This window comes from Bos indicus x Bos taurus, chromosome 15, assembly GCF_003369695.1.
Source record: "Bos indicus x Bos taurus breed Angus x Brahman F1 hybrid chromosome 15, Bos_hybrid_MaternalHap_v2.0, whole genome shotgun sequence".
NCBI classification, from domain to species: Eukaryota; Metazoa; Chordata; class Mammalia; order Artiodactyla; family Bovidae; genus Bos; species Bos indicus x Bos taurus.
This window is the reverse complement of record NC_040090.1, coordinates 52,841,136-52,868,965: the sequence shown is the minus strand read 5'-3', so window position 1 is coordinate 52,868,965 and position 27,830 is coordinate 52,841,136. Positions and strand designations below refer to the sequence as shown.

The 27,830-nt window shown below is 49.7% G+C and overlaps 1 protein-coding gene across 1 annotated transcript in view; it reads left to right on the top strand.

The window, feature by feature from the left end:
- GRIK4 (glutamate ionotropic receptor kainate type subunit 4) overlaps positions 1–27,830 on the top strand; it is a 502,860-nt gene that overhangs the window by 322,400 nt on the left and 152,630 nt on the right. The window contains 4 exon segments of the mRNA XM_027563462.1: positions 4,197–4,294; positions 8,878–9,043; positions 19,262–19,440; positions 23,800–23,853. Coding sequence (XP_027419263.1) covers positions 4,197–4,294; positions 8,878–9,043; positions 19,262–19,440; positions 23,800–23,853 — 497 coding nt within the window.

The following is a 27,830-nucleotide window of genomic DNA, read 5'->3' as shown; positions in this document are numbered from 1 at the left end:
CATTTATTTCCCGTTTTCTGTGGTAAGAGTTGAGTGGGCTTCAGTGTGGTTCAGTGGCTGTTTATTGAGCACATAACTCTTGAGGCCTGCCCTGCTCTGTTTGGAGGGCGCAGAGATGAATAAGGCAAGCTTTCTGGTCTGCAGGGGCACACAGACACACGTTCAGGGTTATAATTGGCCTCAGTGTGGAGAACGGATTGGATATGAAGAATCCGGAGAAAGCCTGGAGGAGGCAGGTAGTAAAGGGGCTGATGGAACTGATGGCGGCAGTGAAAAGGAGAGGGTGGAGGGGGACGAGCCAGTCAAATGGTCAGGACCTGGCTGCTGGCTGGTGGGGCTCGTGAGTAGGTTCAGTGGGAGAAGGCAAGGAAAAGTCAAAGAGACCACGGTTTGAACTTCAGGAGCTAAGGTGGGGGAGGTGAGGGGATGGTAAAACGAAGTGGTCAGGAGTTTGGGCTTTGATGCCCAAAGTGAAAGTGTTACTCACTCAGTCATGTCCGACTCTGCGACCCCACAGACTATATAGCCTGCCAGGCTCCTCTGTCCATGGAATTCTCCAAGTAAGAATGCTAGAGTGGGTTGCCATTTTTTTCTCCAGGGGAATCTTCCCGACCCACGGATGGAACCTGGGCCTCCTGCATTGCAAGAAAATTATTTCCCACCTGAGTCACCAGGGAAACCCAGATGGAGCTTTAAAGTCAAGCCTGACGCTATCACATATGACCTGTGTGAGCCTGATCAAGCTACTTAAGTTTTCTAAGCCTCAGTTTCCCCATCTGTAAAGTGGGGATACTAATGAATCTTCCTGGAAGCGTGGTGATCAAGTCAGATTATATATGAAAAGTATATAACAGATATGATGAACTGGGAGTAATCGTAAGAGTCCTGTGGCATATCAGTTCCACTCTAAGTGTGTGTGTGTGCTCGGTCATGTCCAGCTCTGTGCGACCTCATGGACTGTAGTCCACCAGACTCCTCTGTCCCTGGGATTTTCCCAGCAAGAATACCACTCTAAATACTTCATATGTATTAATTCACCTTAATGCTCACAACATCCCTACAGGAGAGGTGCTCTTAGCATCTCAGTTCTATAGATGAGGAAGAAGGCTCAGGGAGTTTGGTCAAGGTCTTGCTCAAGGTCTCACAGCTAGTCAGCAAGTGATCCAGCCAAGACTCATACTGAGATAGGCTTGCATCAGAGCCCATGCTCTTAAGGACTGTGCTTTCTCTCTCTCTGCCTCACTCTGTCCATGCTTACTGCAGGACACCAGAGGGAAGTCCCTGTGGCAACACCCAGCAGGTGGCTGGAACTTGTTTTAAACCCAGGACATCTGTCAGAGTGTAGGATCGCCTGGGCAGAGATGAGTGGAGGCCACAGGGAAGGATGAGATTGCCCAGGGAGAGTGAGACATGGACAAACTCTAATGTAGTGGGTAGCAGAGGGAAGAGGCGTTGGCCAAGGAAGTGAGAAAGACCTTTCAGAAAAGCAGATGAGAATCAGGACCAGAAGGTATCATGAAATTCAAATGTACAAATGGAATCGTTCGCGTCAAATGCTGCAAAAGAAAGATAAGAACTGCTCATAGGTCCTTGGTGACCGTGGGGAAGCAGGTAGAGCAGAATGACGAGGGGCGGGGACCTGGACTGCAAGGAGTTGAGCAGAGATGGACGAAGTGGCTGCAAGGAGGAGGGCAGACACGGAAGATGGCTGCGAGCAAGCGGGACAGTCATAGCAGACTTGAATTCCAACGCTGACTCTGACCTTTATCAGGTGTGTGACTTTATGGGTGTCGCTTAACATCCCTCAGATGCTGTTTCCTTATTGTTAAAGTCAGGAACTGAGCTTCATCCCTGGGGCTGCTGGAATTTGATGGCCAGTGAGCTCAGAGCCCCTTGCTGGCAGTAAGAGTTGAATTGGCTGAGATCACGTGCTCTAACTTCCGTGGAAGTAGCTTGAACTTTGATGAGCGTTCTCCAAAGGTAAATCTTGCCCTGGACTTCCCTGGCGGTCCAGTGGCTGAGACTCCACGCTCCTAATGCAGGGGGCCTGGGTTCCATCCCTCGTCAGGGAACCAGGAGTGCCACATGCCACAACTAAAGATCCTGCATGCTGCAATGAAGATCGAAGATCCCACGTGCTGCAGCTAAGACCTGGTGCACTTGAATAAAATAAAATAAATGCTTAAAAAAACCAATGGTAAAGCGTGCCCACAGCTACTCTGTCTCCGAGGATGGTTCTGACAGTACTGATGAGCCCTCCTCAGGCACCCACCGCCCGCAGCCTATCCGTCAGCTGAGATCTGTGATGTTGTGTTGATTGGACCCCTGCCTGTGCCTGGGGCTGAGAGAAGACCCCCACGGATCTCTTGTTTGTGTGATAAACCACGGCACCAGGATTTGAGCCCTGGTGCTCTACCCACCGCCCGTGCCCCATGAGATCTAGGACTTGGCTGTGTGGGCCAGTGGTTAGGACTCTGCTTTAGGACAGAGAGCATCCAGGTTGCAGGTGTGGCTTTGCAGTTGACTCCACGAGGATCCTTGGGCTGATTCCTTAACCTCAGTGTGCTGCGACGCTTTTTAAATTTTTGTTTATTTATTTTTGGCTGCACTGAGCTTTCCTCGCTATGCATAGGCTTTCTCTAGTCATGACAAGCGAGGGCTAATTTCCAGTTGTGGTGTGCGAGCTTCTCATTCTGGTGGCTTCTCTTGTAGCATGGGCTCAGTTGGTGTGGTTCATGGGCCTAGTTACCCCAGGGAATCTGGGATCTTCCTGGACCAGGGATCGAACCTGTGTCCCCTGCACTGGCAGGTGGATTCTTCTTCACTGGACCACCAGGGATGTCCCTGCCCTGACTCTTGATGTTGAGTAGGAGAAAAATGTGTCCAGAGTCAGGCTTTGAGTTTTGTAGGGCAGGACGTCTTACAGTACAGCTGGGAATCATGGGGCATAATCTGAGGGCCAGCTCTTTGGTTCTCATATCACCGTGTGTGTCTTGAGAATTGTCCTGCGTTCTCTCTCCATCTGTTTCCTCCTTTTCCCCTCACTTCCTTTCTCAATCTATAGCATTTTAAAATCTTATATTCTCTTCTCTTCTGACCACGTGCCTCATCCACCCAGTCATTCGTTCAACAAACTTGAACTGGGCCCCTAGAAAAAGCATCATGCTGGAGACAGGGAAACGTCAAATGGGGATTGAGAGATAAATACGGTTCAGCTCTGCCTTAAAGGGGTTTGAAATCTAGTGAGAAGAGTAACATATCTAAACAGCAAACTGAAATTGACCCATTTACAAGTGTCTTAGAACCAGGGGACAATCCATGGGCCTCGGAGCCCCGGGGAGGATGAATTCTACTTAAAAGAGGTAGGAAGGGGTAAGGAGGAAGTAGCATTTGAGATGCTCCTTGACATGTAAGTGAGTGAGCATCCAGAGTAGAGGAGTGAAGGGCATCTCCCCCGGGAGAGGTACAAGGTCATAGAACGTGCTGGTTGGTAAGGAAAGCACCTGTTGGGTTCAGGGAAGGTGGGCGGAGGGTTGGGTCAGGCTCCAGGCCGGGCGAAAGGCGAGTGGCATTGAAAGATGGGGCTCCTCTCTGCCACCCTCTCTTTTTCTTCTGCTCTCTCTCCTGCTCCCCTTAACCTTCACTGAGCCGCTTTCTCCTCTCTGCCTGCAGCATCCTCTGTCTTTCATCTCTCCGCTCGTCTGCCTTTCCTCCTCTCTAGACTCTTTCAGGGAGGTGGGGAGTAATAGATTGTGCACTGGCTGGCTGTTCTGTGAACTGAGCCCTTGGCCCCTGCAGCAGCCGTGTCCGGGCTCCCAGCACCCGTCCTGCAGGCCAGGCCAGGGGAGGGCGGGGGAGCGGTGTGCAGGTCTCCACCATGCACTTCCGTCCTTCGGTGACAGCCCAGACAATTTATACATCCTGTTGGCGGAGGCCATATGTTGAAATAACCTAGGTCATTTCCTCATTTAATACCATCCATAAACTCTAATAAAAATGTCCTGGAGCCCAGTGGTCCAGGGGAGGAGAGGCGCTGGGTTTGGAAGGATGGGAGAGGGGACCAGGATGCGGGTGGGTGGGAGGTGAGGGGCCATCAGGGGAAGATCAGAGGACTCGAGGCTGAAGCCCATGCCCCACCTGATGAGCGCCTTGTTTCCTTTCCTGCTCCCCACGTTCTGTCCTGCTGCCGGCTGCAGTGTGTCAGATTCTCCCCAAGGGCGTGGTCGCTGTCCTGGGACCATCCTCCAGCCCAGCTTCCAGCTCCATCATCAGCAACATCTGTGGGGAGAAGGAGGTGAGTGCTGGGCCAGGGTGGGGGCCCTCTCTATGGGCTGGCAGCCTGTGCCTCGAGCCCAGAGAGATCCTGGACTCATAAGGGCGGGAGGTGTCACTAATAACAACCATACAAGGAAAAGAAGTGGGCCTTGGTAGGCATTTACTTTTTTTAGTTTGTTTGGATGGAGGGGACTCAGAGGAAAAGTTTCATAACAAGGCATTCGAGCTGAGCTCCTCCTAGTCTTGGGGCCCTGTAGGGGGCAGAGCAGAGGCAGTCCCTTGGTGGATGAGAGGAGAGGGAAAGGCTGGGGAGGGTGGTCCAGGGGAGGCTGAGAGGGCTAAAGTCTGAGCCCCACAGGAACGCTCCAGAATATCTGTTTAGATATTGGGATTCTGGGGAGGAATGCCTCTGCGGCCAGGCCTTGCTACAAATGGTGGCTTCCGTGGTGGCTCAGATGGTAAAGAAGTTGCCTGCGATGCAGGAGATCCGGGTGTGATCCCTGGCTTGGGTAAATCCCCTGGAGAAGGGCTTGGCAACCCACTCCAGTATTCTTGCCTGTAGAATCCCATGGACAGAGGAGCCTGGCAGGCTATATAGTCCATGAGTCACAAAGAGTCAAACACGATGGAGTGACCAACAGTTCCGCTTGCTACATTTTAGTGCTGAAATGAAGTTTGAAAACTTACTTCTATTTCATAAGTTCTCTAGAAAAAGAGATTTTATTTTGCTTTCTTCTTCATTCACCAGTTCCAGTGTTTATTTCTCCAAAGTGCTGTGTCCATTCCCTCTAGTTCTTGTTCCCCAGGAGATAAAAATGCTCGATTCTTAGGGAAATGACAGGGCGAAGCTTTGGACTGTATTTGCGCACTAAATCTTTATTCTAAAAAAGAAAATGGAAACTTTTTAAACGAGAATTATTTACACCTATATTAAAATCTTAATGGGTAAAATAATGTAAAAGAGAGAAAAAGAAGATGCTTGGGCACAAGTTTCTGAGAGAGGGCTTGCTCCCTGTTCCAACAACTCTCTCCCTCCTTTTCCCAAAGGAGAAAACAAACTGAAACTTTCAGCGATTCTACTGCTGGAAGCTTTCCTAGTCCATCTGGGAATCAATCAGTCCTTCCTCTTCAGATATATTCCTGGGAGGTGGTGGCAAAGTGACACCGTAGCCTCCGAGTGGACTTCTAGATAGGTCTTTTGGGGACAGATGGAGCTTGATGGTCAGAAGCTGGGGAGGCGGCAGAGCAGAGGGACTGGGGAATGGAAGGGTCAGTCTTGCACCTGTCATAGGAGCCTGGAGGCTCAGACTTCCAGAAGCTTTAGCCTTGGGAGAGTCCAGTTCTTACAGCAGGACGGGGCTCCTGCTTTGTGAGTTGCTCTCACAGGGGCAGTAGAGCAGCAGATTGGCCTCTGCCCACCCCAGGAGGCTCTCTGGAAGCCACTTCCTTGCTGTCTGCACTTCTCTTACGATCAGAGGGCTTGGTGAGTCCCCAAGGCTTTGAGAAGAATATTGAATCTTCTCTGTGTTTTGAGCCCACTCTAAGAATTGTTACCAGCACAGTAGAATGCCCTGTGGTCCCAGCCCCAATCCTGCAATGGGTCTTCCTTACCACTCCTTGTAGGTGGAACCCCTGAGCTTCATACCAGAGATAAGGTTTGTGCTGACTACTCCCCATCCCTACTCCCAGCCATCCTGAAAGATGACTCCTGCGCCAGCCCAGGCCAAAAAAAGAGCTGCTGTCGCACCGCAGTCCCTTCCAGCATCTCACAGCCTTCAGCCCCCGTGAGCTGGACCTGATGTTTAACTTAAATCTTTCTCGCTGGCTCCAAGTAACAGCTCACATCTATGGCAGGCTGTTACTTCCCGCTTGCTGTGATCTTCACCAAGTGAGGTTGCCAAGCTACCCATTGTCTCTTGTCTTCTCTCTCTCTCTTTTTTTCTCCCCTCTCCCTCCTCCCCAGCACTTTCATCTCTGTCCCCTGCAGTCACCCCCCAACAAGTCTCCACTCCAGAATGGCCTCCTCTTGGGGTTCAGTGGTTATTTTATCTCGGCGATCACATCCTTTAACCCCGCTTGGCATTTCAGGCCGGAGGCGGAGACCCCGAGTTGCACCCATCTTCCCATCCTGCTGCCAGGGACCCCGTGCCATTGACCAGCCAGACAGGCTGTGCTGCCCAGGAAACCACCAGACAGTTACCCCTCATCTGTCTGGTCATGTTCCTTTCAGAGCAGCCTTGCCTTTCCATTCAGATTATGCATTTCTTTTAATATTTTATGAGGCTGAACTGCCTTACACTGATTCCCCTCAGCTTCAGGAAAAAGAAATGTAGTCTTCACCAAGGAGTTCATCCCCTTAAATGCTGCTAACGTCTCTGCAGGTCCTGCAGCTGGCAGCTTTCTGCCTCACTGCCCTTCCCCTCCATGCTGCTCACCTCTTTCCCTGATCCACACCTCCATGCTGATGTCCTAGGATGCATTTGTAATTGCAGATCAATTACCGATTGATTTTTGTCCTAGAGAGACAATCAGCAGGTCTGGCCTGGCCATCCCCACCTGGACCCATCAGAGTGTCTGGCTGCTTCCACGGCAGCATTTAAGATGCTGGACTGTGGGAGACTTCCCCACCAGCCCCTTCCTAGGGACACCCCTCAGCCCTCGCCCCCTGTACATACAGCCCCAAGAGCTTGTCCAGGAGTTCCTAGATTTGGGAAGAAAGGGGAAAGGGAAAGAGAAAAGACATTGCCTTTATCCCACATGTTAGGCACTCATCTAGTACGTGCTTCACACACAGGGTCTCATTTTATCCTCCCAAAGCTCAAGAAATACCTGTTGTTTCTCCATGTGAATGAAGCCTAGAGAGGGTAAGCAGTTTGCCCCAAATCACACAGCAGAACCTGGATGCAAACCCAAACTCGAAAACTCTTTCTCCTGAGCCTTCACTTTCCTGAGTCTTTTCCTGCTTCATCTCTGGGATCCATAGATCCATGGGAATCTCTAAAGGTGCTTCTATGGGGGGTAAGTTAGCTGCTAATGGAACCCGGTAGGCTGGATGGCCACACAGGGAGGGCCTTAGGCAGAGATCCTCAAATGTGTGAGCTAGCCAGCCTGGCTACCCTGCCCAGCCCTGGCCTCCAGCTTACCCCTCTGTGAACTTTTTTCCATTCACGGTTCGTTTGTGATTCAAGACAGACTGTAGGGTTGCTAAGTATCGGTGGGAAGAAAGACCCCTTATGACACCCCCCAGGTCAGTGTCACTTTTCAGCACCTTCTGTCATTACTCATTAGGCTCTCTCCCCAGGGCTATGCTTTTCAGTCTCTGCTGGAAAATATTGGTTGCCTTCTCTCTATGGTTAAAGGGTTAATCCTAGTTGAATTCAGGAATTTTCTCCCTACTTTCTGCTAAATCTTGACCCTCCCCTCATCCCAGTCTCAGGGGAACTCTGGTCTCTGACTTCTTCCAGAAGCTTAAAAGGATAAGTTAGCAGAATTTTCCAGAGACCATGTCAACATCATCCCAGACTCTGGGCCAGCCCAGACAGAGACAGTTTCTGCAATCGTGCCTGAATAAACCAGTCTAGGAACCAACCAATTCACTATCAGGGAGTTCTTGCCGTCTATCCTCAGTCTTGCTCACTTGAAAGTGAGTTAGTTAGTTCAAATGCGCGCTCATAGTAACCTAACCCTTACATTGGGCACCCTAAGTGAGCATGAGGGATGAGGTTTCAGCCCCGTCTCTGGTAGAGACATGGACAGCCTTTAGCTCTTCTGGCTCTGGGTACCAGGGTGACAGAATGCAATCAAGGAGGATGGCAGCTTATTACATTTTAACTTTCCTATTACCTACCCAATAGCCTAAGCCGCCAATAAAGCAGCCATCACAGCCTGTTAATATCTATTTCTGGGAGAACAGAGGCAGAAGGCAGGGGCAGTGCCTCCCGGAAATGTCAGTAATAGACGCAGAGGGAACCTGACACTGTCCTAATGAAGCCAAAGCAGGTATTTATTTACCTGGCTCCATTCGGAGGCTCTCTAGTCGGTTTCCCAGCGTGCAGCGCTTCCCATCCTCATATGTGTCTTCAGAGGAACACATGCCAGGCTTTCACATAGAAATTTTGTCCGGAGCTGGTTTATATATCTGTTGGCTAGGCTGGGTTGAGGGGGCCAGTTGGTTAGTCCCTAGGGCAATATTTTTCTCTTTTTGCCATCTCAGCTCTGATTCATTAACTACAAATAATATAAGGATTATGCCTTCAAGAGCCCTTTGTCTCTCTGCCTAGCAGTGGGCAGCTGAAAATAAAGACCTATTGTTTTGCCTTCTCGAGGCCTCAGAACTCCGTTCCAAGGTCCACAGTCCATTTATCCAGGTCTCTGGCTGCACGTTTTCCCATCCTGGGTCCTGAGCTTTGCCAGAGATGCCATCTCATCTTCCTCCTATGGTGTGGGTGCCCTGACCCCCACAAGCCCCATCTCCGACCAGGCAAAGGTTGCTCATGGAAGAATCCACCCTCTGCAGCTTTATCTCACCCGTCCCTCTTTTCTTTCTCTCTCACTTGTTCTCCAATCTTCCCCGCTGCCCGTTTTTTTTGCTCCTCCTCCCAGGTCCCTCATTTCAAAGTGGCCCCAGAGGAGTTTATCAAGTTCCAGTTCCAGAGATTCACAACCCTGAACCTCCACCCCAGCAACACCGACATCAGCGTGGCTGTAGCTGGGGTCCTGAACTTCTTCAACTGCACCACCGCCTGCCTCATCTGTGCCAAAGCAGAATGTAAGTTTCCCCAGGCTGCCTGCACCCAGACAGTCAGGTCCTGTCTGTGTCAACTGGAGTGGTTTGCCCCTCCCTGGCTGCAGACCACACCCCGCAGGGGAGGGCTCTTTCTGATCTTAGAGATGATAACCAGAAGATTCGGGCCTTCCCAGGTGTCCTTGGCTGTTTGTGTGTGTGTGTATATGTGAAAGAGAGGGCAGTCCAGGGGCCCCCTTTGTCAGAAACTCCCTGAGCGTGGGTCGAACATCGACAAGCACTTTTACAGGGAGACTGGCCAACCGCCAAGACTTTCTGCATCTGCAAATGCAATTCCCACATTTTCAGCCTCATTGTTAAAGAGCCACAAAGAGAGGGGGTGGGGGGTGGAATATAAAATTGGATGCATTTGTATTTGATGGGTTGAAGAGCTTCTTTCCTTGGAGAGCGGGTTTGGCTGATGGAACAAGGTTCAAGGTCAATTCCTGGTAAAGATTTTTTTTTTTTCCTTACAAATGCAGGTTTTAGAAATGTGTTTTCTCTGACTCTCAATTTGCGACATAAATTTAGTGTTTATGAGATTTAGCTAATTTAAGCCAGCACGTTCCAGCAAATCTGCATCTGTGTGCTCCCTGTGACAGCTGTGCACCCACAGGCAGTCAGGCAGGTGCTGGCCACTGGCTCCCACCGCGGCCCAGAGTGCAAGCCCCGCATCTGTGTCCTGTGCACGTTTTACCATGCTGGTCTGGGTGGGCTGCACGGGCAAAGGTATCCCATCCCTGTTCGGGCCTCTATGGCTTCTCAGACCCGCTCAGTGTGGTAAGCCCTTCCTCCAACCTGGAATGCCCACAGCATCTGAAAACAAAAGCCCCCTCCCTGCCAAGGGCCAGACCCGTTTCTTATGGGACCTTTGCACCTCACTGCCTCCACTTGTACATTCATTCATTTATTTAATACAAAATGAGTACTTGCTCTGGGCTACCCAAGAAGCAAAGTAACTGATTCCCAACTATGCATACTTTTCAAATATATATTTTTTATTTTATTTGGCTGTGGCGGGTCTTGGTGGCATGTAGGCTATCTAGATGTGGTTCATGGGCTTCTCTCTAGTCATGGTGGGCAGGCTCAGTACTTGCGCCACTGGCTTAGTTGCCCCGCAGCTTGTAAGATCTTAGTTTCCCAACTAGGGATCAAACTTGCATCCCCTGCATTGGAAGCTGAGTTCTTAGCCACTAGACCACCAGGGAAGTCCCTATGCATTTTTTTTTATGCTTTATTTAATTATTCAACAACCCGGTGATTTTGGAAATGTTGGAATGTCCCATTTTAAAATTCAATACAATTTAAAGTCCAGTTTCTTAGTCTCTCTAGCCATGCTTCAAGTGCTCAAAAACCTCATATGAACAGTGCAGTTAGAGAACATTTCCATCCTCACAAAAAGTTCTATTGGATAGCATTGCTTTAGATGATAAGGTTTTGTGGACAAAGCATTTTGTAGCCCCCAAAAGAGAGAGAAATGTTTAGATAACACTTCATTCTATCTCTCCCTCATGGAGAATTTCAGCACACATTACCATGGGCACTCTGAGTTGTCCTGTGGCCAAAACAACTATTTACCTCAGCATCTTCCAAATAGGTTTGATCATATGCCCCCAAAAGGATGCTGATCTAAAAGCCCACACAGGATGCTAGTGTTCGATGGAACACAGTTGGGATACATTGCGTTCCACCAGGTAGCCTTCCTTGCGTGGCATCTTTACACCACTGAAAGCTTTAACAGAATCAGAGATTCTTCCCAGGAAATTTCTGCCACCAGTCCACTCAGGCAGGACTGCACTGGCTCACGCCGTGCATCCAGTGGGGATGCTGGAGGACAGGACAGGCTGTAAATAAGGCCAGGCAAAGGTTGCTCTGCAGCCCTTGTCTGTGCTGGGTTACAGTGTCTCAGCAACCTGACAGGAAGTTCTTTCTTGTGTCTAGCTACCGTCCCTCCTGCTTTAAAGCTGAGCCCTGTTTCCTCTGCTTCAGCTCTTCCTGGGTTTTGGGACGTGAGTTGCTCAGATGTTGTTTAAGCACCTGCCGTGTGCCGAGCACTATGCTAGATATGGTTGCCTCCTAGCCCAGGGCTTTTTCCATTGGAATTGACATTCTCTGACATTCAAACAGTTCCTTGCAGATTGCAAAGCACTTTCACTTATGTTTCCCCACTTTACCTCCCTCTTTCTCAGTCATTCCGAGCTGAGCGAAGAGTCTGGGAGCTGCTAAGTGATTTGACTTAAGGTCACACAGCTGGTACATGACAAATCTGAGCTGGGGCTTCCTCCTCTCTGGCCCCTCCCACCCTTCTGGGCTGCACCAGGCTCAGGAGGGCTCAGGGTGGGCTCTGCAGGGCAGGCACAGTGTCCTGGGCAGGGCAGAGATCTCTCTGGAACAGTGTAGCCCCTTCCTCCCTTGAGTGGGTGCAAGATGGCTAAGCACAGACAGTAATCCTGGAGAGGATCAGTCTGTCTGCTCAGGTGCTGGCAAGGCCGGCCCACAGCCCAGGCAGGACTCATCAACCACACACTGCCGCCTCTGCTCCGAGGAGAAGAACTCATCTCTGGAGGCTGCTGAGTGACTGGCCCCACCTACCAGAGGCAGAAGGAAAGTGGGGCAGAGCAGAAGTTCAAGGGCAAAGAGGATTAAAAATCTAATCAAAGAATGAAGAAATGAGGGACTGAAGGGAAACGCAGCTCAGAGCTTGGGAGGAGACACTCTTCCATCTCCCTTATTAATGCAGGGCCGAGAGATGCTGCAAGTAGAATTAGGAACAGAATTAGGAACTAATTCTATTTTCCTAGCATCAAAATTAGGCATAACAGAGATCATTCTCTGGGGAATCACGCCGCTTACGCTCCTTCTTCCCCAAAGTAGATTTTTAATAAGCAGGTTTTGGACCAAGTACAGTTGTATTGTGGATGGCATTATTTTTCTTTAATGGGAAAAAAAAAAAAATCAGAACATCTGTGAGTACCTAGTGCTAGTGAGCTTCGGGGAGGCAAGGTGAGGAGCCCGGGGGTGGCTGTCCCAGTCAACCCCACAGGGCTGGGGGAATTTGCTGTTAGGAGACTTTCAACGAAAGTTGGCGTTCCCTACCAGGGTCCCTGAGGCCCCTTTGGTGAGATCACCCAGCCCTGCCATAGAGTTACCTTTTGAGACTCTCAGGCTGGACCCAGAGACTCTTCATTCAGTTCAGTTCAGTTGCTAAGTCATGTCCGACTCTTTGTGATCCCAGAGACTGTAGCACACTGGGTTTCCCTGTCCTTCACTGTCTCCCGGAATTTGCTCAAACTCATGTCTGTTGAGTCGGTGATGCCATCCAATCATCTCGTCCTCTGTTGCCCTCTTCTCCTGCCCTCAGTCTTTCCCAGAGTCAGGGTCTTTTCCAATGAATCGGCTCTTTGCATCATTGGTTCAGCCTCAGCATCAGTCTTTCCAATGAATGTTCTGAATTGACTCTTCATGGTCACAAGCATAATATGCTGTGTATTTTCCTGGTATTGCTATACATAGTTCAATCATCTTTTTGTTTGTGTTTCATGCTTGCTTTAGCGTTCCTGGGTATTTTAATGACTTTCTTGTGCGTGGCTACAAGCTCTGTGCCCCTACATCCTCTTCCACTTGGGTACCGCCTCTGTAACCTGGAATCAGAAACCTGGGTGTGGACCTTGCTTGGCCTGTGAGTTCTGAGATCTGCCCTGCGTCTCTCCTGTTCCAGTGTTTGGTCTCTATGTGTGGTGTGTTCATGCTCAAGTCATATCCGACTCTTTGCGACTGCCTGGACTGTAACCCGCCAGGCTCCTCTGTCCATGGGATTCTCCAGGCAAGAGTACTGGAGTAGCTTGCCATTTCCTGCTCCAGGGGATCTTCCCAACCCAGGGATCCAATCTTTGTCTCCTGTGGCTCCTGCATTGCAGGTGGATTCTGTACCACTGAGCCACCTGGGCTGACCTGTTTGGTCTCTCCCCAGGAATAATGATGATACCTGCTTCCTGGACCATTGTGGGGGATAAATCCACATTATGTGAAGAAGCTTAGGAAACAACAAAAGCAGGTCTCAGCTCAGAGATGCCTGCTGGGCCCCAGCAATTAATAAACAAACAAGGACTTCCCTGGGGGTCCAGTGGCTAAGACTCTGCAGGAGTCTCGGGGTTCAATCCTTGACGGGAGAACTAAGACCCCACATGCCATGTGGTGCAGCCAAGAAAATTAAAAAACAACAACAGCAACAAAACAACAAAGAACTAACCCAATCAAACAAACACCCTGGAGAAGTCGAGGGGAGTCCCCGGGTGAGGTTTTTCCCATGTCCATGCTTGCTGTCAGAGAAGGGGGCAGCCTGGATGGCCAAGCAGGGCAGCAGACGGTCCTCCTGGGAGCGAGAAGCCTCCACCTGCCCCTCTATCCCTCTCTGTCTCCTCCTCTGACCCCCACGGTCTGGCCCTTTCTGTCTTTTCTTGGGGCCAGGTCTAGGCGTGGGATGGGACAAAACTGAAAAGTGGATAAAATAAGCCCACTGTTCAAGCATTTGAACTTGTTCCGTGCCCCTGCCCCTCTTGTGACACCTCGGACCCTCATCCCTCTCACTCCATCAGAATCTGCTCCCTGGAAAAACAGGGCGTGAAGCCAGCACAGCCGAGGCACCTGCCCTTGTCAGGGGAGGGGAATGGACCAGTACTGGGTTTAGGTGCTCTGGGCAGAGTTCACCAACTCACTGCATCCTCACCACCACCCTCTAGTCGGTGTTACGTCAGCTGCCGCCCGCAGGAGCTTAAAGTGAAAGTGTGAATGGGCTTCCCTGGTGGCTCAACTTGTAAAGAATCTGCCTGCAATGCAGGAGACCCAGGTTTGATCCCTGGGTCGGGAAGATCCTCTGGATTCACCAGAAGGGAATGGCTACCAACTCCAGTATTCTTGCCTGGAGAAAATCCTATGGACAGAGAAGCCTGATGGGCTACAGTTCATGGAGTCACAAAGAGTCAGACACAACTGAGCAACTAATGCATTCACCAGCCGGGAGTGTTGCCGTTTTCCAGGATCAAAGCCTGAAGCCCAGGGAATCAGCAGTGGAGAGGGAAATGATTACTTATTCCTGTTTTTGGATACAAGCATCCTCTGTGTCCCCGGCAGACCCATCACCAGGTCTCTGTGTCCTTGTCCTGCAGCCCGTCCAACCCCTGCTGTGCCTTTCTCAACCTGTCCATCCATCTCCTGCCCCACCTCCCAGTCCCAGAAGCCAGCCTCCCTCCTTCCTGGAATAGCCAGCCTGCTGGCTTTCACATCGATCCATCCCATCACATCCTGAGCGATACTAATAGGTTCCCCAGGCCCCCTCTCAGCCTTGGACTTGGCAGCTAGACCTGCTGCTGGGCTAAGGTTCCAGCAAGATAGGGGGGTCAGGGTGGAGGTGGAGGGGAAGCTGGGGAGAAAGCAGCTTTGAACCCCTCTGGTGACAGCTGCCTTTGACAAATACCTTAGTTCCATTAAGGGGTTCCTAGTGGCACAAATGGTAAAGAATTTGCTTGCAGTGCAGGAGACCCAGGTTCCATCCCTGGGTTGGGAAGATCCCCTGGAGGAGGGCGTGGCTACCCACTCCAGTATTCTTGCCTGGAGAATCCCATGGACAGAGGAGCCTGGCAGGCTACAGTCCATGCAATTGCAAAGAGTCGGACAGGACTGAGTGACTAACACACTTGGTTCCATTAAACAGGTAGAGGTAAGGTAAACAACAATTAGAAAATGCCAGACTGCACTGAAAAACTCCTGACGTGCTTAATGTAACTAAACCACCCTTCCTCTTCTGCAGATGTTTCCTACTTCCTAGAATTAAAAAAAAAAAAAAGGATCCTTTTCTAATTCATAAAGAATCTCTGGGCTAGAAAGACACCAACATCTTTGTATTTCAGCTTTCCAACCACTGATTTAATTTCCTCTACAACCATCCTAAAATGGGGCTTCAGTCTTTCCTTGATTACCTCCAGCCATGGGGAACTCACTCCCTCACAATGTAGGCCACTGCCTCTTTAGAGAGCTCCAACAGAGTTCTTCCTTACACTGAGCTAAGTACGGCCCCTGCGAGTTCCATCCATTCACTGTTCCTGGGCATAGTCCTTGACTATAAATCCACAGCAAGTCTGTCTTGTGACAGCCCCTCCCCTCTTCCTCAGGCCAGGCACCCCTTCCTTCAGTGGCTCCTCAAGTGACATGGTGTCTACTCCCACCTGGCACTGCTTCTCCCTTGACTTCTTAGGAGGGAGTCTATCCCTCTCACAGTCTCTGCTCAGTCCACCAGCAAGAACCGTGCACCTTGCCTCACACTGAGGCTGAGCTGCAGAGTTTGAAATAGGATCCCTACCCAACGCTGTGAAATAATTAGACTACATGTTATCTGTTGTAATATATGCATATATGCATAAGCATATGCTATCAAATGTTTCTTATGGTTTATAACCAAGGGCTGTATCCTGCGAATTGGATAATAAATCCTGAACGAGTTGGAAGAAGAGAGAAGGGGAGGGTGGGGGCTGGAGAGTGGAGAGAAGGTTTTGGTGGGGAGGGGATGGGGTGAAGGAGAGTTAGGATGTGAAGGGGTGGGGGAGGGGTGGATGAAAACCAGCTTGGTGGGGTGCCTTCTGGGTGACAGTCACTGATCTGCTCATTTGACTCCCCCATAAGGTAGTCATTACCCGTATCTCATGGATGGGTACACAGAGGGGCAGGGGGCAGAGGGAGTGGCCCCCACCAGCTAACCTGGTGGTGCGGGAGCTGGGATTCACGGCAGCTGACTTTGTGCTCTTGCTACTTTAACCTCTGTGCAGCCTGGGAAGAGGAGGGACTCCTAGGAGATCCTGGGGGAGGTGGCGGACCTCCCAGGGACTCTTCTCCCCTGCCTCCCGGCAAACAGGGTTGGATGAGATGCTGCTTCTTGCTTAAAGGGCAGCAGAGCACCCCCAAGGGGCCGCGGGGGTGGGGCACGTGGGCGTTGCTGGGAGCAGGGTCCCCATTTTCCTGACACCTAGGGGACCTCTTTCCCTGGGAGCTCAGTGCACCTGCCAGCTTTCAAGGCACGCAGGGTCCCTGGGCTGCCTTTTCCAGGCTGCTCCATGCTGTGTGTAATTGTACTGTCACTCCCCAGGCTTCCGTCTCGTCCCACTGAGTTTCATTGCCCATCTGAAGGATCCCAGGGCATTTGGCCTCTCTCCCAGTCGAACTCCAAAGGTTCTCCCTGCTGCATTCCAGGCCCAGTGGGGAGTTCACCCCCACCACCCCTCCCCTGCTCATACCTCCAGCTGCTCCCCTAGAGCGTGTCCTGAGGACAAATCTTTCCTTGAGCCAAGGAGCTGGCCAAGACTCCAGCAGCTCCAGTTCTGTGGCCTCCCTGATCTCCTTGTCCTTTTGATCAGGTGCTTAGACCTTTGTCCGAGTGAGATTTTGCTTTTCACAACATCTCTGTGAAGATATGAATATTCTCTGAATTTTACATATAGGATGCAATGCAGCTGCCCCATAGAAAACCAGATTTTTAGGCCACCAAACAAAATAGGGATATGATTTGGGGCTTTACAAAAATTTTTATTGGAATATCGTTGATTTCCAAAGTTGTGTTAGTTTCACGGGCACAGCAAAGTGGATCAGATATACATATACATATGTTCACTCTTTTTTTAGATTCTTTTCCATATGGGTCATGATAGAGTATTGAGTAGAGTTCCCTGTGCTGTACTGTAGGTCCTTGTTATCTATTTTATACACAGTACTGGGGATATGATTTGAACTTTGCTATACACTTAGCTGGGCTTTCCAAGGTGTCACTAGTGATAAGGAACCCACCTGCCAATGCAAGAGACATAAAAGATGTGGGTTCGATCCCTGGGTCGGGAAGATTCCCTAAAGAAGGGCATGCCCACCCACTCCAGTGTTCTTGCCTAGAGAATCCCGTGGACAGAGGAACCTGGTGGGCCATGGTCCATAGGGTAGGGTTGGACTGCAAAGAGTTGGACACAACTAAGCGACTGAACGTGCTTGCACACACTTAGCTGGAGCTCCTGGCCTCTGAGACCCTGGAGGGCAGGGTCTGTACCTGACCCGTCTTCTCTGCTGGTGTCTTGTCAGCCCAGTGCCTGGCACCAGGACAGTGAGTGTTGGATGAACAGATGAGCACCTTCCTCCCTCTTCTTCTGCCTCACTAAGCCGCCATTCCTGACCTTTGTGTTCTTATGGGATTGAGTAGATACAGGAGAAGCAATGTTGATTCCATGCATACCAGCTCCCAGCCTGCTTTCACATAGGATCTCAGTGAGTTCTCACTTGTTATGCCCATTTTACCGATGAAGATTGAGACTTGAAGAGGTTAGATGGGTCTCAAGCTCACACAGCTAGCGACAGTTGACCCTGAGCTTGAATCCAGATCTGCATCAAAGTTGGCAGGAGGAGCCCCGGCAGCTTCAGTGCCCTTCTGGATGGAGGGTGGTGGTGTGGAGCCCTGAGGGGCACAGACAGCAGCAGGGGGTCTAACAAGCCTCCGCTGAGGCCTGTTTGGAAAGGAAGGAAAAACCAACTTGACTCTGGGCTTGCACAGACTGCGTTGCTGAAACCTCTTTGTGAAGGACAGGCCCTCCAGGGGCTTCTCTCCAGTTCTTCTCCATTCTTCATCTACAATGCTTCTCCTACCGCAGCCCCTAGTTCCTGGGACCACCTTTTCAGGAGCAGGGGTGGGGGTGGGAGTTAGGCACTGGCCCCGCCTTCCAGGGCTCCATCTCCATCACCCCCGGTGCAGCCTGCTCCCTCGTTCCCTCCACCCTGCTGCCTCTTCCTTGTTCACAAAGCACACCAAGGCTTTCGCCCCCAAGCCCTGAGACGCGTGAACCAAGCCTCCCTGGGTTCTGTGCCTGCTCCTCCTGGTGGGTTTTATCCTAAGAGGAAGTCTGGACTCGGGAAGAGGATGGGATGGAGATGAGGAAATGGGAATTCTGGTCCCAGCTCTTTTCCTGGGCACATCCTGTCATTTCTCTACAAAATGAGGAAGCTGGTACAATGCTCTCTATTTTTTTTTTTATATATTTATTTACTTGGCTGTGCTGGGTCTTCGTTATGGCACTGGGGATCTCTGATCTTTGTTGCAGCATGCAGGACCTTTGATTGGAGTTTGCGAATCCTTAGTTGCAGCAAGTGAGATCTAGTTCTCCAACCAGGGAGGGAACCCGGGCCCCCTGCATTGGGATTGTGGCATCTTCGCCACTGGACCACCAAGGAAGCCCTTACAATGCTCTTCAGATGCCCCCTCATCTTACCTTTTGGTCCTCAAGGATCCGGAGGGGGTTTAACCTGCACAAGGAAAAGGCTTCTTTGGGGTCATATTCATGACCTCCCTGCATTTAATATTCCTTTAACCAGTGCAGACACCAGAACACCGGGCTCTTTGACTTGTCAGAGAGCATCCTTCCCCGGGCCATCCACCGTGACAGTGTCTGGGAGAGTTCCTCCTCTCCTGCCTCCTGCTCGCCTCTGTGCTATGGGATTGGAATACTTTGTATGATCTTGGGAGGACTTAAACAAGATGAGCCATTAAAATGTTTAGCCCATTACCTGGAACGCAATAAGAATTCAATGAATGTTACTCTTGTCATTGATTGGCTTTGGGGAGCAAATGCCTATAGGTCTCTTTCCATTGGAATTGAGACCACTGTCTTCCCAGGAGACCCCCGCCCATGCACACACCCTCCTCCTGGCCTTTTCAGAGATGTCATTTAAGACCCATGTGTCTTGGTGACATCCATCTGGAATCCCTTCTCCCACGTGCCTGGCAGCGGATAGCAAGGGCCTGGCAGAATCCTTAGCTCAGGATCCCCAGCTGTTCTGGGCCCACCTGACTGCCTGCTGGGGTGCAGTTCAAAACCCGTTCTTTTATAATCATAACAATACCTTGTCTCAGAGCAGCCCCTGTGCTCTGAGGAGTTCAAAGCGTTTTGCTAGATCTGTTTTCTGGGCTTTGTGACCTGGAGGGAACTGCTCCCTGACCTCCACCATGGAAATAAAAGCCGGATGTAACATTTATGAGGGCTCACCATGTGCGATGCTCCGGCCTAACCACTTGATGCCAGACCCAGGACCCTGCTTCCCTCCCGAGTTTTCTGGCTTTGGCTCCCGTGTCTCCTGAGGCAGCACCGTGGACCCTCAGGGGCTTCGTCCTCTCTTCCCCTCCAGGCCTTTTAAACCTAGAGAAGCTCCTCCGGCAATTCCTTATCTCCAAGGACACACTCTCGGTCCGGATGCTGGATGACGCCAGGGACCCCACCCCGCTCCTCAAGGAGATCCGGGACGACAAGACCGCCACCATCATCATACATGCCAACGCCTCCATGTCCCACACCATCCTCCTGAAGGTGGGCACCGGGCCGGGCGGGTGCTGGTGGGCAACGAGCATCCCTCTCCTTCCCTCTGCCTCTGAACTGACACTCTGCTCCCTTCTTGCCTTGGGTGTCCCCCCTGGGCCGAGGTTGAAGGAGCCCTGGGCTGGACCTCTGACCCCAACAGTGTGCTCAGTTCCAGTGAACAGCTCCTGAAAGTTAAGAGGAAAAAGTAGGAGGATGCAACGTCACAGAGACGTTTAACTTTCGGTGCAACAGGGCAGCCGCCGGCTGAGACGCTGGCCACACCTAGATCTGCCAGGGGCTCTGTGGTCCAGGGGTTCCTAGGAGGGGCAAGGCTGGTGGGGTGGGCTACTCGGGCGCTGAGACTATTTGCCAAACCGAGTAGAGGCATCTCCCTATTCTGACAGCCGGGGCTGTCTCGTCCGTGTGTATTACTGAGTGCCAGCCCTGTGTGTAATCTTTACACGTGTTCTATCGTTTACCGAGCGCTGCCGTGTCATTTTTCAATGTAATCCTCTCCGTGACCACATGAGGTGGACATGGTAGCATCCCCCGGCAGCGGAAGAAACTGAGAGTCTGCGAGATGAGCAGCTCTGTCCAAGGCCAGCCCTGGGAGGAGCAGCCTGCCTCAGTTCTCTTCACAGGAAATCAGTCCACTTCTCCCCCGCTCCCCACCCCCTCCCGGGGACACAGGGATCAGCCCTGGAATCAATGTATACACAGGGAAACTGGAACTCTCTGAGTGAGGCCGGTCCAAGAGAGAGAGACACACACACACACAGAGACACAGAGACAGAGGGAGAGAAGTCAGTGCCTGGGGTTCCATGCTGGACAAACAGCTTTGATCATCTGGGCATCCTTGGGACCACTGGGACTGTGTCCCGGGCTGGTGTCTGGGCTAAGCAAGCAACCCCAGACAGAGTGGACCCTGCCAGGCTCCGCCCTGGCTCCAGCAGCTCCCCCAGCCTCTCTGGGCTCATGGCCTCCTCAAGTGCCATTTTAATTGCACATCCACGTGCAGCCCGCCGTCTTCCACTGGGGGAATGAGGTTCCTCATTAACCTCAGCAGGGCCTCAAGGAGCCCAGCAGACACAGGATGATTCTCTCTTCCTCTCCCTCCTCGCTGTCTCCTCACCTCCCCACCCCAGCTAGTTTAGTCTCAGAATTAATAAGAGATTTGAATGAAATTTCTCTGAGTACTGAGGGCCGTCCCTTCAGCCTGTTGCTATAGTAATTTTCTGCAGCTCCAAACCCACGTCTGTCTGTGTGGGTATACCCAACTCACAGACACACACTCCAACACTCAGTTTTTCTTTCTCTTTCTTCTCTTGTGTCCGGAGCTGTGATCAATGAAGTCATTGAGGATGGAAGAGCTGCAGGGCATGAGAGATGCAGGCTGAGGAGTTCTCAGGAGGGTGGGGAGGACTGCGGAGTAGGGAGCAAGATAGATGTCCCTCAGTCCCCCTGCCAAGGGCAGATCAGAACGTATGTTTCCCGTGCAGTAGCTGATTCCTGCCTGGACAGCCCCCAGGTGGAAGCCTTTTGGGGTCAGCCCTTGCCCAGGAATATTTCCCGGCTCCCAGCATATGTGGTTGCCTCCCTCCCTTTTAAAAAATATGTCTAGTTCATTGTTGAAATCTCGGAAAGTACAGAAAAGCCCATAGGAAAAAAATAAAAATCATTCACAATTCCATCACTGAGAGAGAACCACTATAAAATTTTGATATCAGGTCTTTCTGCCCTTAGAGACACATTTTTTTTTTCCTTTTTCAAAATTATTACACCCTGAACATACTCTTCTGGAACGTTTTTTTTCCCCACTTAATTATATGCCATGCATTTTTTTTCTCATGTCATGACATATTTTTCTACAAATATTATAATGGCTGCATCATTTCTTATCATATGGATGTACCATAATTTATTTAACCATCTCTTTATTGTTGGAGATACAGGTTGTTTTCACTCTTTGCTGTAATAAATAATGCTGGAATGCACATATTTTTACATAAATCTTTATGCACATTCATGAATATTTTCAGAGCATAAATTTCTAGGAGTGGAATTACTGAGTTAAAGGTATGCATGCTTTTAAGGATTTTGCTATGACTTGCCAGCTTGCCTTTTTAGAAAGTCTGTAAGGATTTACGCTCCCACCAGTGGTGTATAGGTGTCTTATAGCACCCTTGCCAGTACTGGGTATTTTCATTAAAAACGCTTTTAATTTCTTTTTTATGGCTGTGCATTTGAAGGAAATTCCCTTGTAATGACTGTTATTAGCAAATGGTTCTGCTGGGTGGCCAGTGGCAGGCTTTCCTGAGGTCATCGATCAGCCCCAGCCCATGTAACCTTGGAACCAAACTCATCAATGAGCAGTGAGGTTTTGGAAAAGCTCGTCCCCATTTGAATTCCTAGAAGCCCCAGCAGGCTGACCTTGTATCCATCCTGGACTCAATCCGCATGCTTCCCTGAAGCACCAGGCTCTTCCTTCATGAGGTTACAACCTGGCCTTGAGGGAAGATAGACTCAGCGTGGGAAGCAGTGCAATCAGAGGGCGCCCGGAGCTTCTGGGAGCCTCACTGTGCACTCCTGAGCCTGGCCTCGGAGCTTGGCAGCGCTCCACTGTCTCTTGATTTCAGGAGGATTTTCAGAGTAATCCCCTATTTTATTGAGCGGCTGTTCCAGCAACGAATTCCATGTTTACCCAGAATTCAGGTCTTAAAAACCAAGGATCTCTTGTGTTTTATCTTTAGGACAGCAGATTTCACAAAGTGGGTTTTAACCATCCAACAGTGCCCTTTCTCAGCCCCCTGCCCCCAACCCATCCCTGGAACCAGGGGGCTCCCGTCAGGCAAGGCAGTGGTGAGAGGCAAGGGCATTATTATATGGATAATTTGGGGGGTGGGTGAAGAGGTGGAGGTGAGCACCATGCCCCCCTCCCCAGAAGTGGAGGCGTCACTGTAGCTTTGCTAGAGGAAGGAGAGGCCTTGAGCTCCATCATGACCCCTTGTAATCTTGCCCCAGTTGCCTCAATTTCTTATAGGGATGGTGATGATATATTGGGCTGGCCAAACAGTTTGTCTGGGTTATTCTGTAACTTGGAAAACCTGAACGAACTTTTCGGCCCACCAACCTAATAATTACCCCAGCCTGTCCTTCAAGGAACCTGTGAGAATGCTCACACAGTTATTGGAATCCCTGGGGAGATAAATAAGATATAAAGGGAGAAGGCAATCATCCCTGGCTTTGTTTACCGCCCCCCACCCCCATGCACCTCAACAGTCATGACAAAAGTGGTTTCCTAGTGGCCAGGGCTGAAGGCTATGTGATGAAGATCTAACCAACTGTCAGGAGGGATAGGGGACCTGGGGAGAGCTGGGCTCATTATTTCCATGATCTCCTTGTTAGCTTCTATAGCACCTGTCACACTCCAAGCCAGGCACATGGCACGGAAGGTTGCTTATAGAGGTATTTATGATGCTGCAAAGATCAGAGAAAAGGAGGCCCATCTGAACTAGCAGCTCCCAACCGTGGGCTGAGACTCCCTGGTGCACCATCACCAAGAGCACATCACTTGCTCCTCACTACTGATAAGACCGCAGTTTGCAAACGATTCACCTCTTTCCAGCATTGCCGCAGATTGAAGAATATGCCTATGAGGCATACTCACTCCCACCCTGACGAGGGTGGGGTTAATTTGGGAATTGCCTACAAGCCACCACTTTCCTGTCCATGCCTTGGCCCCTAAGAGGAGTGTGTCAGTAATTCCATCAATATCATAGTTCTCCAAGGGGCGTGTTGGGCTGCCTGGCTTTAATTTCATCTTTTCCACGTATGAGACGTGTGATCTTCTGGACAAGCTACACAGCCTTTGGTGCTTCAGTTTCCTCAGCTGTCAAAGGTGGGGTGGTGGGCAAGCAACAGTGTGCCTCAGCAGGTGAACCCTAGCCAAATGCTGTCCGGTGCTTGGTGTGGACCAAACAGCGTGTGTTAGCCACTGGTATTGTTAATGGTCGTGGAAATAATTATTATAGTCTTTTGTTATTTGTTTCATTTCCCGGAAAGTCACTTTGGTTTCCATAATCCCCAGTTATATCCATGGGAATGTGTACACATGAGAATATCAGCTACCATGAGTGTCACCGCAGGGGTGGGGGCGTGGGCTGGAGGGAGAGAGACCCTACTCTAGAAGCCAGGGTTTCTGTGCTCCGTCCTCCAAGGTTGAGGGTGGTGTAAGAACCAGTCAGTCAAGATGTTCTACTCTGCCGGTGGGGAGCCAGACCAGGGGCAGACACCTGGAGCCCTCTCTAGTCATGCACTTCCAGTGGGTTTTTCATTTTCCACTCTAATATCCTTCTCTTCCCTTTGCAGGCAGCGGAACTAGGGATGGTGTCAGCCTATTACACATACATCTTCACTAATCTGGTAAGACATTTTCACAGCTCACCTCTTTGGCATAGACAGTATCATTAATTAGGGTCAGTGGGGTGTGACGGAATGAAGCCCTGGAGATGGGCAGTAGGGGAAATGGACCAGAGGAGCAGATGCCAGCCAGAGAAGCAGGGCATTTGAGAAACACAGAAACCCAGGAGCCCTGGGACTCTTGTCCTAACAATTCTTAGCCTAGAAGAATCTAATACCTCTGCTCAGATGCCACCAGCTGACCCCTCTGATGGTTGCATCTCCTCTATAGGTCCAGTTGCAGGCTGGCAGTTCAGTCCCTACATTTCCAGATCCTAATGTGGGCTGGCTTAGAATTAGGAACACTACAGCACAAAAATTACGCCTGTCCTAGGTAAGAGGTGTTATAACTGACACACTTTCAGAGGCCATTTTTTTCAAATTTTCTTTTGCAGCCTAGAATACAGGCCTATAGAAATTTTACTGAGTCAAGTTGGAGCTCTAGTTTTGCCCCGTACCAGCTGTGTGCCCCTTAAACAAGCACTGAGCCTTGGTTTCCTTGTCTGTAAAATGGGTGTAAGGACAGCTACATCATGGAATTGCTATCATTTTGAAATGATGTAATTTAATCTGTGTTTATTTTGAAATCGTAAAGCATTATGTCATGTGAAACGTTGTGAAATATACACACTCTCAATTCAGTAGAAAGAACCTCAGAGAACAGGTTTAAAAACATTAGAACTTTTTATTTTGAGATAATTATAGATTCACAGAAAGTCACAAAGATAATACAGAGGGATGCCATGTAACTTTAACCCAGTTTTCTGCAATGGCTATATCTTATGTTATTACAGTACAATATCAAAACCAGGATATCAAAATATCAAGTCTGTTAAGACATATGTAGATGTGTGTAACTCTACTACAGTTAGGAAAAAAACCATTTCATTACCACAAAGATCTCGCTACTACCTTATAGTCATATCCACTTTCCTTCTTCCCACCAGTCCTAATCTCTAATAACTGCTAATCTGCTCTCTATTTCTAACTTTTGTTGTTATTGTCGTTCAGTTGCTAAGTTGTGTCTGAATCTTTGTGACCCCATGGACTGCAGCACACCAGTTTCCCTTGTCCTTCACTATCTCCCAGAGTTTGCTCAAACTCATGTCCATTGAGTCAGTGATGTTATCTAACCATCTCATCCTCTGCCGCCCCCTTTTCCTTTTGCTTGCAATCTTTCCCAGCTTCAGGGTCTTTACCAATGAATTGGCTCTTCGCCTCAGGTAGCCAAACAATTGAAACTTCAGCTTCAGCAACAGTCTTTTCAATGGTATTCAGAGTTGATTTCCTTTAAGACTGACAAGTTTGATCTCCTTGCAGTCAAGGACTCTCCAGAGTCTTCTCCAGAACAAGTTTGAAAGCATCAATTCTTCAGTGTTCTGCCTTCTTGGGTCCAGCTCTCACATCTGTTCATGACTATTGGAAAAACCGTGGCTTTGCCTAACTTTTCTACTTTTATGTAAATGGAATCATGAGTAGATGACCTTTGAGGTTAAATTTTTTTCACTCAGTGTATTGCCCTCAGGATCCATCGAAGTTGTTGTGTGAATCAATAGTTTGCCCTTTATTTTTGCTGAGTCATATTTCTTGCTGTGGATGTACCTGTTTGCTTAATCATCCACCTATGGAGAGACATTTTAGTTGTTTCCAGTTTGGGGCTATTACAGATAGAGCTGTTATAAACAGTCATTCAGAGAAGAGGTTTAATTATTATGCATTTATTTATTTTATAAATGCATAAGATATCCAAATCATTTAAGTAGCCCCTTTATCTAGATATACTTTTTTAAATGTTTTTTAAAGTGTGCTGAGTCTTCGTTCTTGCAGGGACTTTCTCTAGTTGGTGGTGAGCGGATGGGCTCTTGGGCACTCGGGCTTTAGTAGTTGTGGCACACAGGCTTAGTTGTGGAATTTTCCTGGACTAGGGATCGAACCCATGTCCCCTGCATTGGCAGCAAATTCTGGGAAGTCCCTGTCCAGACATACTTCTGATGTAACAGGCACTGAGCCAGGCATTAGAAATTAAAATGGGAATAAGAAACCAAGCTGGCCCAGCAAAAACCTATTGCAAACTGTCATATTGCAAAGTGGCAGATTCCATGAGATGTGGACACAAAATGCTTTAGACCCTAGAGTAGGGGCCACTTGCTCTACCCGGGGCAGTTAGGAAATGCTTCACAGAAGAAAGGGTCTTTAAGCTACATCCTGAAAGACAAGTAGACTTTTTCCTAGACAAACAAAGAACAGAATAACATTTGGGAATAAGGAACAGCATGCTTACATACCTGGAGATTTGAGTCCCTTCACACATATGGACTGCTCCAGGAATGGATGTGTCAGTTTATTATTACTCATTTGTCTATTTATAGCCATTTGTGAAAGTAACCTTCTTAAAAGATATAAGGCAGGTAACATCAAATGAATAATAATGAACTGGCACATCCATTCCTGGAGCAGTCCATGTGTTAGAAGGGACTCAAATCTCCAGGTATGTGAATATGCTGTTCCTTATTCTCAATGCCAATGCAGGAGACGTAAGAGATGTGGGTTCAATCCTTGGATCTGGAAGATCCCCTGAAGGAGAACACAGCAACCCACTCCAGTATTCTTACCTGGAGAATCCCATGGACAGAGGAACCTGGGGGGCTCCAGTCCATAGGGTCGCCAAGAGCCAGACACGACTGAAGTGACGCAGCACACACGCAGGTGTCAATGAACCACAAGAGCCTTGATGTGTTTAGGAAGCAGAATTCAACCTCACAGAGTTGACTCTCGAATCTGAAAATGGAAAAGGTTACCTGGGAGTTAAGACTTTCTTGGCCAACACAGGTGGTAGGGTAAACTAGGGGTCATGCAGTGTCCCTTCTGGGATTTAGGGGCCAGGGCCAGTCTCCTGAAATGTCCTGCAAAGGCGAGGAGAGGGCTGCCCAAAAAGACAAGCTGGGATCCTGCCATCCCTGTTCATCTCTAGCGGTAGTTTTATGAACAGCCCTTTCTTGCGGCTTCTGTGGCATTGTTCACCCTGAAGCATCCTATAGGTCTTTGCTGTCAGAGTTGAAAGCCCCCTTGAAGAATCCTGTATAGCTTCTCTTCTGGTGTAGGGACTCCCTCCACAGCAGGCTTGCCAAAAAGTCATTCAGCTGTCTTTTGCCTGGTACGCCCCACCACAGACCTGCCTGTTCCTTTGTTGGAATTTTTAACTGAGGTCTAACCTACAGATAGAAGGCCACAGAGATCATATGTGAGCAGCTGAACGAACATCCTCCAGGTGAGCACACCTGTGTAAGCAACACCCAGATCCAGAAATAGAATATTGCCAGCACCACAGAAGTCCCCCGTGTGCCCTCCCAGCCACTGCCCCTCAGAATATAAAGCAGAAGGAACTGCTTTGTTGGCGTGTTTAATTTATTTTTTCTATCTCACACTGCTGCTGTAAATCAGGGCATTAACATGGAAAAGGGAAGAAAAGGATTAGGCTATTCCCAGAGTGATGCGAAAGCATTTGCCTGGAGTAAGGAGGCATTTGGGGGAGCCCAGCAAGTTGGCAGAAGAATAAGGACAGATTAAACTCCATCTGTGTTCCATTTGGGGAGCCTGGGAAGCAGAGGGGAGGAGGGGGAGAAGGCAGGCCAGGGGCCACCTGCCTTGGGCCAGCCTGCCCCCAGGTTAGGCCGACAGGGTAGCCAAAGAGGAGGGAGTGGGGCAGCTAGAACTCACAGAAGTGTTTTTGCAGATGGAAGGAGGCTAGTCTTTTGAAAGATGAATTCCCAGGATGATAATGAGACTAAGGTGAGGTTGCTTGGCCTGGAGATGTTTAAGAAAGCATCACGGAGGCTTCCCCGGTGACTCAGTGATCAAGAATCTGCCTGCCAATGCAGGAGACGTGGGTTCCATCCCTGATCCAGAAAGATCCCACATGCCATGGAGCAACTAAGCCTAGG